The sequence below is a fragment of the Hylobates moloch genome, unplaced genomic scaffold, assembly GCF_009828535.3.
Source record: "Hylobates moloch isolate HMO894 unplaced genomic scaffold, HMol_V3 SCAFFOLD_20, whole genome shotgun sequence".
Taxonomy (NCBI): domain Eukaryota; kingdom Metazoa; phylum Chordata; class Mammalia; order Primates; family Hylobatidae; genus Hylobates; species Hylobates moloch.
The window spans coordinates 12,679,940-12,697,439 of record NW_026652295.1 but is presented as its reverse complement, the minus strand read 5'-3'; the positions used below and the strand labels follow the sequence as shown (position 1 = coordinate 12,697,439).

Below are 17,500 nucleotides of genomic sequence, written 5' to 3'. Positions count from 1 at the left end.
GCAGGCAGCTTAACTACGGCCCTAGGGCTCGGGTCTCCCCTAGGCAAGAACCTCGAGGGCCGGAGGCAGGAGTGCAGCCCAGACACGCGCGTTCGGATGGCCGGAGTAAATGATCGCGAGATTTTGCGGGGTAGCAAGGGGCCGGTTGCCCATGGCGGGAGAAACTACAGTAGTCTGGAGGCGAGCCTAGCTCCTCATCCCGTCGGGTTTCACAAACGAAGCCCGAGCTTCCCGGAGTGAGGGTGGAGCTTCCTGCCCGCGCCCTCTGCGCATGCGCCCGCCCGGTGCCCGCCCCACGACCTGGAGTTGATGTCACGTCCGGCGGCGGCGGCAGCGGCGCTGAGTTTTGTCTCCCGGGGCGTCGGGGCGCGCGCCGGTGTCCCAGGTGTCCCGCCGCCTCCCTCCTTCCCGCAGGACTTGCCCCTCCTGGCCCTGGGCCCCGGGCCCCAACGGTGCCCGCCTGCCCGGCGGTCGGTCAGCGCACAGGGCACGGCTTCCTCTGCTTCTCTCGGACCACTTAGTCTCAACTCGGGTGTGTTTCCACTACTAGAGGTGAAGCATCCATCATAGAGAGAATGGGACCTGGGGTCTTGGACCAGGGTGTTTTTACTTTTCCCATCAGGTGGACGCGCGTGGGCAGGAGATATTATTTGCAGCATTTCCTCCTAGAGGACGCCTTTGTCATTGTAGTGCAATCTAAGAATGGGTGTCCTTAGACAACAGGGACCGACCAAATCGTCATGCAGCTGTTTGGATGCTTTAAAAAAATAAATCCCCACACTCATTACGCGTTTTATGCTGCTGACTTTTTTATTTTTAAGACATCTGCTCCCGAAAGCTCAGAGCCCTTTAGCATTTCATTTTCTAAACGAATCCTAATCTTTCCTGTGACTGAATCGGTTCAGAGGGTATCTTTTCAGTAAGGAAGGAAGCCCTCCCCTGCTCACTGGGAACGTCGCAGGATTTGTAAACCTAAAGATTTACTCTTTTGTGCACAGACACGGGAAGCATTTGGGTGAGGCAGTGCAGTGCTTTTTGGGAAATGCATCACATCTTTTCTGTTCTTGAAACGCCAAATCTAACTTGGTCTTTTTTTGGATGAATTACCGCCGGTAGGTTACTGTGAAGGAACCTGAGACCACTGAACTTTTTGAGTTCTTGCGATAGATTTTAAATCGTTTTTCTGTCTTCAACTCTGACTTTGGGATCACTGTCAATTGGCTACATTCTTTACCCTCTTCTAGTTATAATTTAACGCGATTCATTTGTTGTGGGTTTTGAATTTTGATAGCCACTCTTAATAGAATTGTGTTTAAAAGAAAGATAAGTGAGGAACTCGTGGCTTTTTACTTTTATATAACTTAATTTTTCATTTTACAAAATGCCCATTTAAAAAAACGTAGCTAAGCAAAAGAAAGGAAATTAAAATCATCTAGAATCCTACTATCTAAAGATAACCATTGCTAACATTTTGGAATAGAGTGTTAAGTTTTAAAATACATGAAATTTGTAAAAAACAAAAAATGAAATAATAGTGTATACTGTTCGAGTATAATTTGCTTGACGTATCTTGCCTGGCTTCCATTTCACTTATTTTTTTTCTTTGCGCATTTATAATAGCTACAGAATGTTCTATTGTGCTAGGCACTCGTAGGTATAGTGGGAAACCTAGTGCATAAACCTTGTGGCATCTATTTTAGCAGCTCAGAGAACTTTTAACTTATATCTTGGTTTTTAGCCAAGATGCATAGGTGAGATGGTTGTAGAACTGAGTAAAAGGAAAGATTTAATATTGGGTCCCTATGCAAGGGTACATCACATTTATTGAAAAGGTGGAGAACATCATTGAAAATTATTCTAATTCTTGACTCTTTGTTTCTAGACTCACTTTTCCCTTTCGTCTCTCTCTCTCTCTCTCTCTCTATCTTTCTGTGTCTCCTCCAAGAATGAAATATGACTGAGGACTCTCAGAGAAACTTTCGTTCAGTATATTATGAGAAAGTGGGGTTTCGTGGAGTTGAAGAAAAGAAATCATTAGAAATTCTCCTGAAAGATGACCGTCTGGGTAAGTACTTTTTAAAATTAATCGCATTGGTTCTCAATCACTCCACATGTTCTGAAGTAAATATTTTCTTAAAAGACATCCAGAAGCATTGGTTACTTGCCGTATTTTTTAGTGATGTGGTAAAGCAGAATGGTGTATTTTGAGAAAAGTTAAGATTTTTCAAATTCATATTTCACTGAGCGTCAGAAGTTTTTGAAAGGTTTCTTAAGAAAGTCATTAGTATTTTTTTCTTTTATTGAACCCATATGTTTTCATGTATTATCTAGGTAAATTTGCTTCTGGGTAAATTTGCGATAACTCTGGTCATGATTTTCTTTTTTTTTTGAGACCAAGTCTGACTCTGTTGCCCAGGCTGGAGTGCAGTGGTGTGATCTCAGCTCACTGCAACCTACGCTTCCTGGATTCAAGCAATTCTCCTGCCTCAGCCTTCCAGGTAGCTGGGGTTACAGGCATGCACCACCATGCCTGGCTATTTTTTGTATTTTTGGTAGAGACAGGATTTCACCATGTTGGCCAGGCTGGTCTCAAATTCCTGACCTCAAGTGATCCACCCACCTCGGTCTCCCAAAGTGCTGGGATTACAGGCATGAGTCACCGTGCCCAGCCCATGATTTTCTTTTATGGAAATACTAAGAGTGCATTGTATATTGACATTTTAGTTTATTTTAAGCCAGTCTGAATAAGGTCTGTTGTTGACTAAAGTAAAATAAACTGAACCATAGTTAAAGATAATACTTTATTTGCGTAGAGTACTTTTAAAGTTTCTGAAACATTTCTCACCTTATCTTTGATCTTCAACTGTGCGATCTTTGCTTTAGTATGTCCGGTATTCTCCTTTGATAAGTAGAGGAATTGAGGGTCAGGGAAGTCACTAATTTATTGGAAAATGTAGGGATTTGAAGGTGGACTGTACCACTTAATAGCTATGTTAGTTTGATCAAGTCATTTAACTGCTTTGAACTTCAGTTTCTGCATTTTTAGAACAAGAACTACCTAACAGGCTTGCAGTGTGAATTAAATAAACCCTGTGATTAATAACTGCCACTGTTATAGGGAATGTAGTAATATATGCAAAATGCATCTCCAATGCTGTAAAATGCAAATTGTTTTTATTTTTGTTATTTTTAAGACAGAGTCTCACTCTGTTGCCCAGGCTGGAGTGCAGTGGCACGATCTTGGCTCACTGCAACCTCTGTCTCCTGGGTTCAGGCGATCCTTCTGTCTCAGCCTCTTGACTAGCTGGGATTACAGGTGTGTGCCACCATACCCAGCCAATTTTTGTATTTTTAGTAGAGATGGTGTTTCACCATGTTGGCCAGGCTGGTCTCAAACTCCTGACCTCTAGTGATTTGCCCACCTCAGCCTCCCAACGTGCCGGGATTACAGGCATGAGCCACCGTGCCTGGCCGCAAATTGTTTTTAAATAACTTAATTGGCAGAAGTCTTGGGCTAGAAATCAGACTAGTATTGCCTCTCCTAAACTTACTGACCATATGGTAGGCTTCCCCTGAAGAAATGTCTTAACTATTCTTTGAGTTTTAAAAAATGAAATGTGCTTTGACATACTGTGATCAGCATGAAAAGCTTCTAACAATTGTTTTCTTCTTCCTCTAGATACCGAGAAACTTTGTACTTTTAGTCAGAGGTTCCCTCTCCCGTCCATGTACCGTGCATTGGTATGGAAGGTGCTTCTAGGTATGAGACCCAGGAGTTGGAAGATTTATCTTAAAAAATATTGAATAAAGGGATCATTTGCTATCTTATCAGTCAGAAAAAGGAGAATTTGTTTAGGCCTTTTACTGAATATTGGATCTTCCCCAGGAGGTTCAATTACCACTCATTATTTTCTGTTCTATTAATGATACTATAGAAAAGAAAATAGTGTGTGTTCCTGAGACAAGATCTGGGAAGAGCATTAGACTAGGAGAAATGAGATTTGATTTAGGCTTTGCTATCAGCTGGGTAACCTGGAGGAAGGCGACCCCTCTGGGACTCATTTTTTGCATCTATAAACTGAAGCTTTTGAGCTAAATTACTCCTAGTTTTTAGCTCTAAATTTGTAAGATTTTGTGATTCTCAGCTATAGAGGTATAACTTCCTAATCTGTCAAAGAGGAATTGGAGACTTATTACTCCCTAGAAGTGTGAATGACTAAATTCCAGTGGTGTGAGTGGCTGAATGAGAAGGAAAACTGATCTTACTTAGTTTCTATGGAAGAAAACGTGAATTAAGTGCCATGAGTAACTGGCAGCATCCCTTTTGAGCCCAAGATTTTCTTTCCCCTATCATTGCTGAGCCTGCTGGAGCATATAATTCCTATCCATTACCATCCTTCTTTTCTTTCTTAAAAAAAGTATTTTTGGCTGGGCGCAGTGACTCACACCTGTAATCCCAGCACTTTGGGAGGCCAAGGCGGGCAGATCACGAAATCAGGAGATTGAGACCATCCTGGCCAACACGGTGAAACCCCCTCTCTACTACAAATACAAAAAATCAGCTGGGCGTGGTGGCACGTGCCTGTAGTCCCAGCTACTCGGGAGGCTGAGGCAGGAGAATTGCTTGAACCTGGGAGGTGGAGGTTGCCGTGAGACGAGATGGCACCACTGCACTCCAGCCGGGGTGACAGAGCGAGACTCTTGTCTCCAAAAAAAAAAAAAAAACTTAGTTTGTTAACTGTGAGATAGTGGTGAGGACTAAATTCCCTGAAGAATATAAACTATGATTGCTCCTTATTGGGTATCCCTGTGTGCCTGTCAGTAGGCTGAGTAGTTTACATAGATTATACAGAGTAATCCTAGAATCCCTGTGAGGCAGGTATTGGTATCCTAATTTTGCAGGTGGGGAAAAAGACTCTCTGAGGCTAAATAACTTGCCTAAGGCATTACAGCCTGTAAATGGCGGAGCTAGGATTTGAGCTTACGTTCGTGGAACTCATTTGAAGGTAAGATAGATTGTGGACCTCATTTTCTTTCCAAAATGTAGGATCTTTTCAGGGCTTGAGAAGCCTGCAACCCCGTCTGGTTATGTAATATGGAGGCAGCGAGGGAATATAAGCGGTACTAGGAAGCCCTGCAGAATGACTTGTTTCTTGTTCATCCTGGCAGTCTCCGTGCACTTTTATGTCTGGTAGGTCAGTGTGCAGTTACAATCTGGAGAAGTGGTGACAACTATTTTAGTTTCTCCTAGAGCACTTTCTTTAAATGTTACTGTTCTCAGTGCCTTCTGGGGTACATTTTAAGTGGTAATGTCAACAGTGTCGATTTCTGGGAGGTGCTGTGTGTCTATTAATAACTCCAGTGGATTAATGGGAGTTGTACAGTTGTGTGTTCCCTCACTTCTTGAGTGCTACAGCCTATCTGGCTTATTCCTCACTTCTACGCTTCTTAACCTTTCTTTCTTTTTTTTATTTTGAGATGGAGTTTTGCTCTGTCACCCAGGCTGGAGTGCGGTAGCGTGATCTTAGCGCTGCAACCTCCGCCTTCCGAGTAGCTGGGACTACAGGCGTGCACCACCACGCCTGGCTAATTTTTTTATTTTAGTAGAGATGGGGTTTCACTGTGTTGCCCAGGCTGGTCACAAACTCCTGAGCTCAGGCAATCCACCTGCCTCGGCCTCCCAAAGTGCTGGGATTACAGGCGTGAGACACCCTGCCCGGCCCACCTTTCTTTATCATGTCATAGTTATTTTTTGAGGACAAGGCACTGGAAGTTTAGAGCTGTCGCGCTGTGTAGGACACAGCCTGACTCTTCTTAGCACAGAGTTTTGATTACTTAGGGATCTTTACTTCAAATGCCTACTTCCTGATGCTATTTTAGTTAAATATCAAAAAGAGACTTTTTAGGACCAGCTGTTAGAAAACAAGGGTTAACGTGCTGCCTCTAGCAGTGTGCTGAGGGTTTGGTCGCAGCTGTTTAATCTGTATTAGCCGAGATGTAGGAGACGCTTTAGTGTGTTCCCTTGGCTTTTCTGGAAGCCTGGCACACAGTCTCATAGCTACCATGAGTAAAGATTTATTTCAGGGAAAAGAACATTTAAGCAAGTTTTTTTTCTAACATTAACTGGTATCATGTTAGCTACTATTGTTTTTGTTTTCTGGGGTGTTCTTTAGAATACTAAATCTGTGGCATTTTGCACCAAAGAGGGATTCATAGTCAAATGTACTAGCTAACACTTATACTAGCTTAGTGTTTGCTGAGTACTCTTCTGAATGCTTTGTGTATATTGATTTGTTTATTCATCTCAACAACTGTATAATATTAGGTATTATTATTCCCATTTGTCAGATGGGAAAGCTAAGACATAGGGAGATAAAGTAATTGCTAAAGGTCACCACCCAGCCAGTTAATTGTAGAGCTGGATTTAAACCCAGGAACTTTGTTCCAGAGTCTATGCTTCTGTAGAGCCTCATTAAGTTTAATGAGGCTTGAGTAAATAAAATGTGTTTTTGTTTTTTTTTTTTCTTTGAGACAGGGTCTTACTCTGTTTCCCAGGCTGGAGTGCAGTGGCACGATCACAGCTCACTGTGGCCTTGACTTCCCAGGCTCAGGTGATCCTCCCACCTCAGCCTCCCAGGTAGCTGGGACTACAGGCATGTGCCACTGGACCTGGCTAATTTTTTGTAGAGACAGGGTTTCTCAGATACCTTCACCCAGTTGCCCAGCCTGGTCTCAAACTCCTGGGCTCAAGTGATCTGCCTGCCTTGGCCTCTCAAAGTGCTGGGATTACAGGCGTGAGCCCCCATACCTGGCCTAAAATGTTTTCCTTATGGCAAAACTTAGAGCCATTAAAATTCATTGTCACCATTTCCCAAATCTGTTTGACGAGGGCATTTTTTTTTCTCTTGGGGTTAGCAGTCTGTAGAGAAGCATTTGGTGAAATGCTTATCCCATTTCCTGACTGTGACAGGTGGGGAAACAAGTGCCCAGAAAGACAAACACATTCAGAGTCCTAGTATTATCCAATCTGAGGCTAGAATCCAGGATGGCTGGCCTGTCTAGTGGTCTTTCCGCTATGTTTTCTCAGAGCCATTTGTTTGTAAAAAAGATATGACGCCATGTTTAAATGGGTTAATGAGCTTAATATGTCATAGAAGTGTCCTGTAAGGTGACCTCACCAATGAAGATTAAGGACTTTTGTGACCTGAAGGATAGGATACTTAGTGAGCAAGTTTTAACTGTTGGGGAAGAGAAGAATTCAATGGGCTGTTGGTGGTTCTGAGATGTAGGGGCCAAGTACAAAGACGAGGGTGAGACCTCTAGGAGCTAAAAGCAGCCTGAGGCTGCCATAAATTAAGTTAAACCGTTGTTAGGATTGATGTGGTTGTTAATCTTGAATGTATGCGGCACACTTAATCAAGGGGTTTGCCAGTGTTGTTTCATTTCTCTCTCATATCAATGATGCATCAGCATTCAAACACTGATAATATTTCACATTTAAGATTGTTTTATAGTGAAAATTTCTAAAAGAGATTCTATATGGTACTTGAATATCTGTGTGAATTCTAGCCTAATTGTCTTGATCGATTCTCGCAGCATCCTCTTTCATAGATGAGGGATTTGGAGTGATGGCTCAGTATCTTGTCTTTTTTTCATTTTTCCTATTCTCTCTAGGAATCCTGCCTCCACACCATGAGTCCCATGCCAAGGTGATGATGTATCGTAGGGAGCAGTACTTGGATGTCCTTCATGCCCTGAAAGTCGTTCGCTTTGTTAGTGATGCCACACCTCAGGCTGAAGTCTATCTCCGCATGTATCAGCTGGAGTCTGGGAAGTTACCTCGAAGTCCCTCTTTTCCACTGGTTAGTGGTCACTTTTGTCTGACACTAAGCTCAACTCTAGACTGTCCCATCTTGCCAGCCTTTGATTGCATCATGTTTTGCCTTAAAAACTTTTGGTGGCTCCCTATTGTTATTAGAATAAAAGTGACACATCTTGGCATTCATGGCCATGCACATTCTGACCCAACCTTCTTATTTTTTGTTTTTCTAAAATACGTTTTATTTTGAAGTAATTTCAAACTTCTAGAAAAGTTGCAAGAATACTACCAAGAATTTGCATATATTTTGACATTTTTGAAGGGCATAATCAGGTGCTTTGAAGAAAGCCCCTCCATTTAGGTTTGTCTGGTGTTTCCTCCTGATTAGATTCAGGTTATTCATTTTTGGCAGGGATACCAGGTAGGTGATGCTGTGTCCTTCTCAGTGTCTCTTATCAGGAGGCACATAGTGTGGATTTGCCCCATAAGAAGTAGTGTTAACTTCGATCAGTTGGCAAGGGTGGTGCCTACTGGAATTTTCCACTGGAAAGTTTTTATTTTTCCCTTTGTAATTACTATTTCTCTTTGTGGAGAGACACTTTAAAACTGCTATGTAAACATCCTATTCCTTATTAAACTTTTGCTCATGAGTATTGTTATTTGACGATTTCTAAAAAATTTTCATTTTTTAACTTTTTAAATAATGTTGGATGTAGAAAAAAGTTGCAAAAATAGTAGTGTTCTCAAATACCTTCACCCAGTGTCCTCAAATATTACATTTCATACAACCATAATGTAAAGATCAAAACCAGAGAATCACAATACTGAGAGCTACTCTAGGCCTCACTGGGATTTTGCTGATGTCCCACTGATGCTCTTCTTCTGATCCAAGATCCAGTCCCAGATCACACATTACATTTAGCTGCCACGTCTTAGTCTTTCATCTGGAAGAGTTCTTTTTTTTTTTTTTTTTGAGAGGGAGTTTTTCTCTTTTTGTCCAGGCTGGAGTGCAGTGGTGCAATCTCGGCTCACCGCAACCTCTGCCTCCCGGGTTCAAGCAATTCTTGTGCCTCAGCCTCCGGAGTAGCTGGGATTACAGGTGTGCACCACTGCACCCGGCTAATTTTTTTTATTTTTAGTAGAGACGGGATTTCTCCATGTTGGTCAGGCTGGTTTTGAACTCCGGACCTCAGGTGATTCACCCACCTTGGCCTCCCAAAGTGTTGGGATTACAGGTGTGAGCCACTGTGCCCGGCCTGGAACAGTTCTTCAGTCTTTGTCTTTCATGACCTTGACACTTTTGAAGAGCCCTGGCCAGTAGAGCATTTCTCAATTTGGGTCTGTCTCATGTTTCTCCATGATTAAACTCTGGTCACGCATTATTGGCAGGAATACCACAGAAGTATGGGACTCATTACTGTTGCTGCTAACTTTGATCACTTGGGTAAGATGGTGTCTGCAGAGTTTCTCCACTATAAGGCTACTATTTTCCTCTTTGTAATTAATAAGTAACTGTGGGGAAGTACTTTGAGACTTGTAAATAGCCATCCACTAATGATTCTTGCTTGAACCAAGTTTTACTATGCTGGGTGCCAAATGGTGATCTAACTCCCTCATTCTTTCTGCATGTATTAGTTGGCATTCTTCTCTAAGGAAGAATTTTCCCTTCTCCTTCTTTATCAGTATGAAATTAAAGTGTTATTTGTTTGGCTAAAACAGTGAATTGTTCAAATGGATTTGCTGGAACATTCCTATTTTACAAAATTTATTTTTATTGCAGATCTTATTTTTTTTTTGAAGTTAATGATGGGGTATCCATGGACAAACCTTAGAGCTAATAAAGATCATTTATATTTATTACGTTTATCAAGAGAGAGAAGGTCCTTAAAAAATAATTGGAATAATTTAAGCAATCATCTTTAAATTTCACTTATTGGCAAAGTGAAGTTGATAGTACACACGTTCTTAAATTACATATAAAATTAAATTAGATAATTTGTTAGTTCAAAGAATTGAGATGTTAGGGTATAGGCTCCCCCTCACCGCTACTCAGCTTGTCTGTGTTCCAAGCTGAGACACCTTTACTGCAGCGTCAGGCAAACGTGCTTCTGAGTGTGTGTTTTGGACTCTGCCACCCCATGTCTCCCCAGTCATGATCCTCATTATATTAGTCTGTTTTTGGTTGCTTATAACAGAATACCTGAAATGGGATAATTTATTTAAAAAGGGAATTTATTTCTTACAATTCTAGAAGCTGGTAAGTCCAGGATTCAGGGGCTACATCTGGTGAGGGCCTTCTTGCTGATGACTCTCTGCAGGGTCCTGAGGTGGCACAGGCTATCACATGGCGAGGGGGCTGAACGTGCCATCGTGCTCACCCAAGACTCTCTTCCTCTTCGTAGGAAGCCACCAGTCCCATTCCTGTGGTAACCCATTAATCTATGAATTGACTCACTGATGAGGGCAGAGCCCTCATGATCCAGTCACCTCTTAAAGGCCCCACTTCTCAATACTGCCACATTGGGGATTAAATTTCAACATAAGTTTCAGAGGAGACAGATAATTGAACCATAGCACCTACTTAGCGCCCACTCTGCCTCATTTTTTAATCCGTTAATAAGAGGGTGCAGCATTGCTCGGCACAGGGCCAGGAAGGACGACGTGGGTCCTCTTCCCTTGACCTGTCAGTGGTCAGGAGCAGTCAGTGATATGCCACCTTTGGGGGTGCCAAGTACAGTGCACAGAACTGCACGGGAGTCCAAGAAAGGAGATTTTCCTTTCCCTTTTCTTCCTACTTATTTTCCATTCTCCTCTGACACATTAATAAAATGCTTAGAGAAAATTTATTCCCTTTTATTTGAATTCTGTTTTTCTTGACATTTTATAGAATATTAACAAGTTGAAGGAGGGGCTTAGAATGAAATAATACATTAAAATAACAATTTTGATTTAAGTCGGTACTTTTTAGGGGAAATTGTGATACTTCTTAGTTTCTTTTTAACATTAAAATCCTTCAGCTATTAAATCCTAGATGAAAATGTAAAGCTTTTTGTATATGATATGGTGTTTGAAAACAGAAGAGGTTTTCAAATAAGGTCCTGGTTTTTCTAAGATTTCTCTTTTGAAATTTACCTGAGAGTTTACTTTTGCATTCTGAGTATTGACGCAAGGTTTGAGAAATGCCATTCTTTTGATTCCTAAAATTCTGATTCTAGGAACATTTTAACTTTTTTACTGCTTAAGATAGAACAAAATTCTGAAGGTATGCATGAATGCTTTGAAATAAAGCAAATGCTTTATTAGTCTTTTTGGAGCTCTTCAATATTGCAAATTACCGTGCTGAAAAATGTCTCCAGTTACAGATGGTGCTGTTTATTACACCCTTTTCAAAGACATTCTCACCTAGTACTGAGAATATTTTCGGGTGGAGAGAGTCAGTGACTTGCTTATGATTTATGTTGACTCTGTGAGGGGCTTAATGTTAGAAGCTGGAGAGTCTCTGTACACTCAGCCTGAAACCTGGTCATTCATAAGCAGCACTGACCCTGTAGTTACTCATCCTTTTCTCCCCCTTGCTCCCCTCTTCAGGGATGGACTCTGTGCTTTTTGATCCCACTTTGATTTATTAATGTAGCCTTTTCAAAATTTAGGGAGCAAGGTTTCATTTTTTATTAAAGAAATATGTATTCCTCTCTTTCACTGCCTTCCTCTTGAGATTTATTATTAATCTTTCAGGAGCCAGAAGATGAAGTATTTCTTGCCATAGCTAAAGCCATGGAGGAAATGGTGGAAGATAGTGTCGACTGTTACTGGATCACCCGACGCTTTGTGAACCAATTAAATACCAAGTACCGGGATTCTTTGCCCCAGTTGGTGAGGGCTTTTTTTTTTTTTTTTTTTGGCTATTGGAGAGTGAACAATGGTAGTGGGGGTCTTCAGGGAGTGCTCTTACCTCCTGGGGCTGCTACAATTATGAATAACCCTTTATAGTAGGACTCAGCCAGTGTTTTCTGTAAAAGTCCGTATAATCGAAATATTTCCAGCTTGGTGGGCCAGATGGTCTCTATTGTAACCACTCAACTCTGCTGTTGTTGCACAAAAGCAACCTTAGACAAAGCATAAAATAATGTTCCTGGCTGGATTTGCCCTGCTGCAGGCTATAGGTGGCCAGTCCTGCTCTATAGTATTCCTTATTCTGGTCTAGAATCCCCTGGTCTAGAGTAATCCCTCTGTATAAGTTAAGGTTTTCATTTGGCTGCATATAATGGGAAGCCCAAATACCAGAAGCTAAGAATCCAGTTAGTGCAGAGCTGGTGCTGCAGAACCACAGTATGGAGAGGGTTGCAGACTCCTGCCATTCTGCTCCAGTATTCATAGGAATGATCTTTCCTCTTGTGCTCACGAGGTGGCTCTTGGACCAGCGGCCATGACATCTGTGTTCTGGGCAGGAGGAAAGGGAAGGCAAAGGTAAACACAAAGGAATAAGAGGGACAAGCCAGCCACATCTGTGGCCCATTAGGCTTTCCCTCTGCATGTACAGCTGTACAGCTGACCTTTGAGTAGTGTAGGGTTAGGAGAACTGACCCAACCCCAGCATAGTTGATACTCTGCATATAACTTTTGACTCCCCCAAAACCTAACTGCAAATAACCTACTGTTGACTGGAAACCTTACTGATTCATAGATTGTCATTTAACACATATGTTGTACACATATTTTGTTTCCATTTTTGTTTTTTTGTGATGGAGTCTCATGCTGTCACCCAGGCTGGAGTGCAATGGCGTGGTCTCAGCTCACTGCAACCTCTGCCTCCTGGGTTCAAATGATTCTCCTGCTTTAGCCTCCCAAGTAACTGGGATTATAGATGCCTGCCACCACACCTGGCTAATTTTTGTATCTTTTTTAGTAGAGATGGGGTTTCATCGTGTTGGTCAGGCTGGTCTCGAACTCCTGACCTCAAGTTATCCGCCCACCTTGGCCTCCCAAAGTGCTGGGATTTACAGGCATGAGCCACCACACCCAGCCACATATTTTGTTATATGTGTATTCACTATATTCCTGTAATGAGGTAAGCTAGAGAAAAGAAAATGTTAAGAAAATCATAAGGAAAATAAAATATATTTTCTATTTATGAAGTGGAAGTGGATCATCACAAAGTCTTTATTCTCACTGTCTTCACACTGAGTAGGCTGAGCAGGAGGAGGGAAGGAAGGATGGTCTTGCTGTCTCAGGGGTTGGCAGAGGTGGAAGAAAATCCATGTTTAAGGGGAACTTTGCAATTCAAACCCATGTTGCTCAAGGGTCAACTATATGTTAGTGACCAGGACTGTGTCACTTGGCTGCCCTGTCTGCAGTAGAGGCTGGGAAAGGTATTCTTTTTTTAAAAAAAGCCTTGTGATCTCCTACTAAAACAGGGGCTCTGTGAGTGACATAGGAGGGGCACATGGGAGTGTGGCAGGCAGCAAGCTGTTTCTGTCATAGCCTGGCTTGGGAAGGCAGAGAACTGAATGGTACTTGCTGCGCTGCACAAGCTAGTCTTCCTTTGCCATTTTCTTTTCTTCTAGTTTTTTCCCCTTATTTATCTCATTTATAAAAATAAACCTTATTTTCTTAAATTATTGGGTTATTTCTTTTTAAAATTCTACTGAAAGTGGTAACTGCGGTACAGGGTGCAAAATCAGATGTGGGGCAGTGATGATGGTTGGATGAGCACTGAGGATCACTGCAGTTAATTATTAATAAGGCAATGTGCAAGACCCTTCAGCTTCTGAGAACACTTATATAAGAGCAGTTTTTATATACTTCAACTAAGTAAAATTTGATTTTTAAGATTTTGAAATTTGATCCACTTTGTTGATTTCAATAAAAATAATTTAAGCCTGGAAATGGAGCTTAAGTAAATATGTCAGTTGCCTGATCAAATCAGGAGGTCTCAGTTATATCATACCATGATCTAATTAGCTTTTCTTATGTAATATTCGAGTAAGTCAGTAGCATTTTGATAGTTTGTGCTGTTCTTTAAAAATTCATCCTTTATTTTTCATAACATAAGCGGTGAATGCATTCTCAAGAGAAATTAAGCAATTCAGATGAATCCATGTTTCCCTAGACGTGGACTAACCACACCCCATCCCTGCAATTCCCCACTTTCCCTTCTAAGAAGTAAACATTTGTCATTAGCTTGGTGTGTATTATTTAGGACTCTCTTATGTGCATGTATATATGATATGATTTTTCTTTCTTTTTTTTTTTTTTTTTTTTTTTGAGACAGAGTCTCGCTCTGTTGCCAAGGCGGGAGTGCAGTGATCCCATCTCGGCCCACTGCAAGCTCCGCCTCCCGGGTTCACGCCATTCTCCTGCCTCAGCCTCCCGAGTAGCTGGGACTACAGGCGCCCGCCACCACGCCCAGCTAATTTTTTGTATTTTTAGTAGAGATGGGGTTTCACTGTGTTAGCCAGGATGGCCTCGATCTCCTGACCTCGTGATCTGCCCACCTTGGCTTCCCAAAGTGCTGGGATTAATCACATTAAGTAGTAGTATACTGTACATATGGCTCTGTGGTTCTATTTTTGTTTTTAACTTATTGCCTTGGAGAACTTTCCAAGGCTATAGACAAATCACTAGTTTTCAGTCCTGACTTCCTATTAGTACCACCTGGGAGCTTTTAAAAATTACCATCACCTTTCCTCCACTTAGACAAGTGAAATCTGAATCTCCAAAGGTAGGGCCCTGGAATTCTAATTTAAAAGCTCCAGGCAATTCTGAAGTGTAGTTAAGGGTTGAAAGGCACTCATTTAGAACCACCTTTTAAAAAATATTTACTCCTAGCATTTCCTGTTACGAATTTGCTGTGTTTAAACGTAAGAGATCCATACTGAGAGTAAGCATGCCCTTGTACAGGCTTCCTGTGTGTATGCGTATCTCTCTAGGCTTGGTACCTACGAGCAGAGGCTCAAGCGGAGGGGAGACATATTTAACATCTATTCATTTATTTTTGACATATTTAAAATTTAAACTGCCTGGCTGCTCATCCCAAGGCCGTATCAATTTATGTTCCCACCAAACAGATGATGAGATTTCCCATTTTCCACCCCATTGCCAATACTTGATAGTATCAATGTCTTAAATTTTTATCCATCTGATAGTGAAATGGTATCTCATTTTAATTTACCTATCCTCAGTTTCTAGTGAAGTTGAGTATGTTTGCATATGGCTATTGTTTTGTTGACTTTTTTTCTTTGTAAGAGTTATTGGTATATAGTCACTCTTGGATCTGTAGGGGATTAGTTCTAGGACTCCTTGAGACAGTAAAATTCATGGGTGTTCAAGTCCCTTACATAAAATGGGACTTGCAAATAGTATTTGCATATAACCTACACATCTCTTCCTGTATACTTTAGATTACTTATAATATGTAATACAACGTAAATGCTATGTAAATAGTTGTTATACTGTATTATTTAGGGAATAATGACAAAAAAATCTGTGTCTGTTCAGTACAGACACAACTATCCATTTTTTATTTCCCAAATATTTTTGGCCCATTTTTGGTTGAGTCCGTGGATATGAGGGTCGACTGTACCCTGGATATTTATCCTTATCCCTTATGTTTGTTGAAAATAGTTTGTTGTACAAAATTTTAGGTTTTGATACAATGAGATTTGTCAGCATTTTTTTTTTTTTTTGCTTTTTTGTGTCTTACTGGTTAATTAGCCCTTTCCAACCCCAAGATTAAAAAATATATATCTTTTTATTTTCTCCTAACTTTTTTTTTTTCCTGAGATGGAGTCTTGCTCTGTCACCCAGGCTGGAGTGCAGTGGTGCGATCTCAGCTCACTGCAACCTCTGCCTCTTGGGTTCAAGGGATTCTCCTGCCTCAGCCTCCTGAGTAGCTGGGACTGCAGGCATGAGTGTGGCACCATGCCTGGCTAATTTTTGTATTTTTAGTAGAGACGGGATTTCACCATTTTGGCCAGGCTGGTCTCGAACTCCTGACCTCAGGTGATCTGCCCCCATCAGCCTCCCAAAGTGCTGAGATTATAGGTGTGAGCCACCACGCCCAGCCTGTTTTCTCATAACTTTTAAAAATGCTTAAACATTTTAAATTTAGCTCTTTGTCAGGGATTTATCTTTTGGATTGGCATCAGACACATACTGGATTTCACTCTTAGGTTACCTGCAACACCACTACTTCTACCAACACATCACTCCTCTGCCTGTTCCTTTTCCCGCCAGCTGGTTTGTGTGTTACTGAGAATGTACTTCATGTCAGGCAGTGCTAAATTTACATTGTTAGTGAGCTACTTCATTGAAGCATATTATCTTTGTATTTACAGATGAGGATACTGAAGCACAGACAAGTTAAGTAAGACCAAGGTCTCAGTTAGTAAGCAGTAGAACAGCACTTACATTGTGTATTTGTCAGTTCATCTTTTTCCACAGATTTGAAATGCCACCTTTATCATATACTGGATTTCCATATGTGTGTGTGTGTTTATGTGTGTGTGTGTGTGTGTATATTATATTTATATCTCTTTCTGGACTCCTTTTTATTCCATCGAGGTATTTGTCTATTCCTGGGCCAATATCACATGATTTATTTAATACAACTTTCTAGCGTATTTTGATAGCTGAAAAGGAAAGTCTCTTATTGTTGCCCTTTTTCTTTATTTTATTTTATTTTATTTTTTTATTATTATACTTTAGGTTTTAGGGTACATGCGCACAATGTGCAGGTTTGTTACATATGTATCCATGTGCCATGTTGTTTTGCTGCACCCATTAACTCGTCATTTAGCATTAGGTATATCTCCTAATGCTATCCCTCCCCCCTCCCCCCACCCCACAACAGTCCCCGGAGTGTGATGTTCCCCTTCCTGTGTCCATGAGTTCTCATTGTTCAATTCCCACCTATGAGTGAGAACATGCGGTGTTTGGTTTTTTGTCCTTGCGATAGTTTGCTGAGAATGATGTTTTCCAGTTTCATCCATGTCCCTACAAAGGACATGAACTCATCCTTTTTTATGGCTGTGTAGTACTCCATGGTGTATATGTGCCACATTTTCTTAATCCAGTCTATTGTTGTTGGACATTTGGGTTGGTTCCAAGTCTTTGCTATTGTGAATAGTGCCGCAATAAACATACGTGTGCATGTGTCTTTATAGCAGCATGATTTATAGTCCTTTGGGTATATACCCAGTAATGGGATGGCTGGGTCAAATGGTATTTCTAGTTCGAGATCCCTGAGGAATCGCCACACTGACTTCCACAATGGTTGAACTAGTTTACAGTCCCACCAACAGTGTAAAAGTGTTCCTATTTCTCCACATCCTCTCCAGCACCTGTTGTTTCCTGACTTTTTAATGATGGCCATTCTAACTGGTGTGAGATGGTGTCTCATTGTGGTTTTGATTTGCATTTCTCTGATGGCCAGTGATGATGAGCATTTTTTGATGTGTTTTTTGGCTGCATAAATGTCTTGAGAAGCGTCTGTTCATGTCCTTCGCCCACTTTTTGATGGGGTTGTTTGTTTTTTTCTTGTAAATTTGTTTGAGTTCATTGTAGATTCTGGATATTAGCTCTTTCTCAGATGAGTAGGTTGCAAAAATTTTCTCCCATTCTGTAGGTTACCTTTTCACTCTGATGGTAGTTTCTTTTGCTGTGCAGAAGCTCTTGAGTTTA

The 17,500-nt window shown here is 41.3% G+C and overlaps 1 protein-coding gene across 7 annotated transcripts in view; it reads left to right on the top strand.

Moving 5' to 3' along the window:
- The first annotated feature begins 315 nt into the window (after positions 1–315).
- TBC1D7 (TBC1 domain family member 7) overlaps positions 316–17,500 on the top strand; it is a 64,948-nt gene continuing 47,763 nt past the window's right edge. For 2 of the 7 annotated variants that reach the window (XM_058432054.1, XM_058432058.1), the window contains exons 1-5: positions 336–532; positions 1,883–2,065; positions 3,680–3,760; positions 7,675–7,862; positions 11,555–11,692. In XM_058432054.1, the coding sequence (XP_058288037.1) occupies positions 1,954–2,065; positions 3,680–3,760; positions 7,675–7,862; positions 11,555–11,692 (519 nt within the window). In that variant the 5' untranslated portion in view covers positions 336–532; positions 1,883–1,953. Of the gene's footprint in view, positions 553–1,027; positions 1,113–1,882; positions 2,066–3,679; positions 3,761–7,674; positions 7,863–11,554; positions 11,693–17,500 lie in introns of those variants that run through there. The other 5 variants (XM_032141792.2, XM_032141793.2, XM_058432055.1 and 2 more) reach the window with 5 other exon arrangements.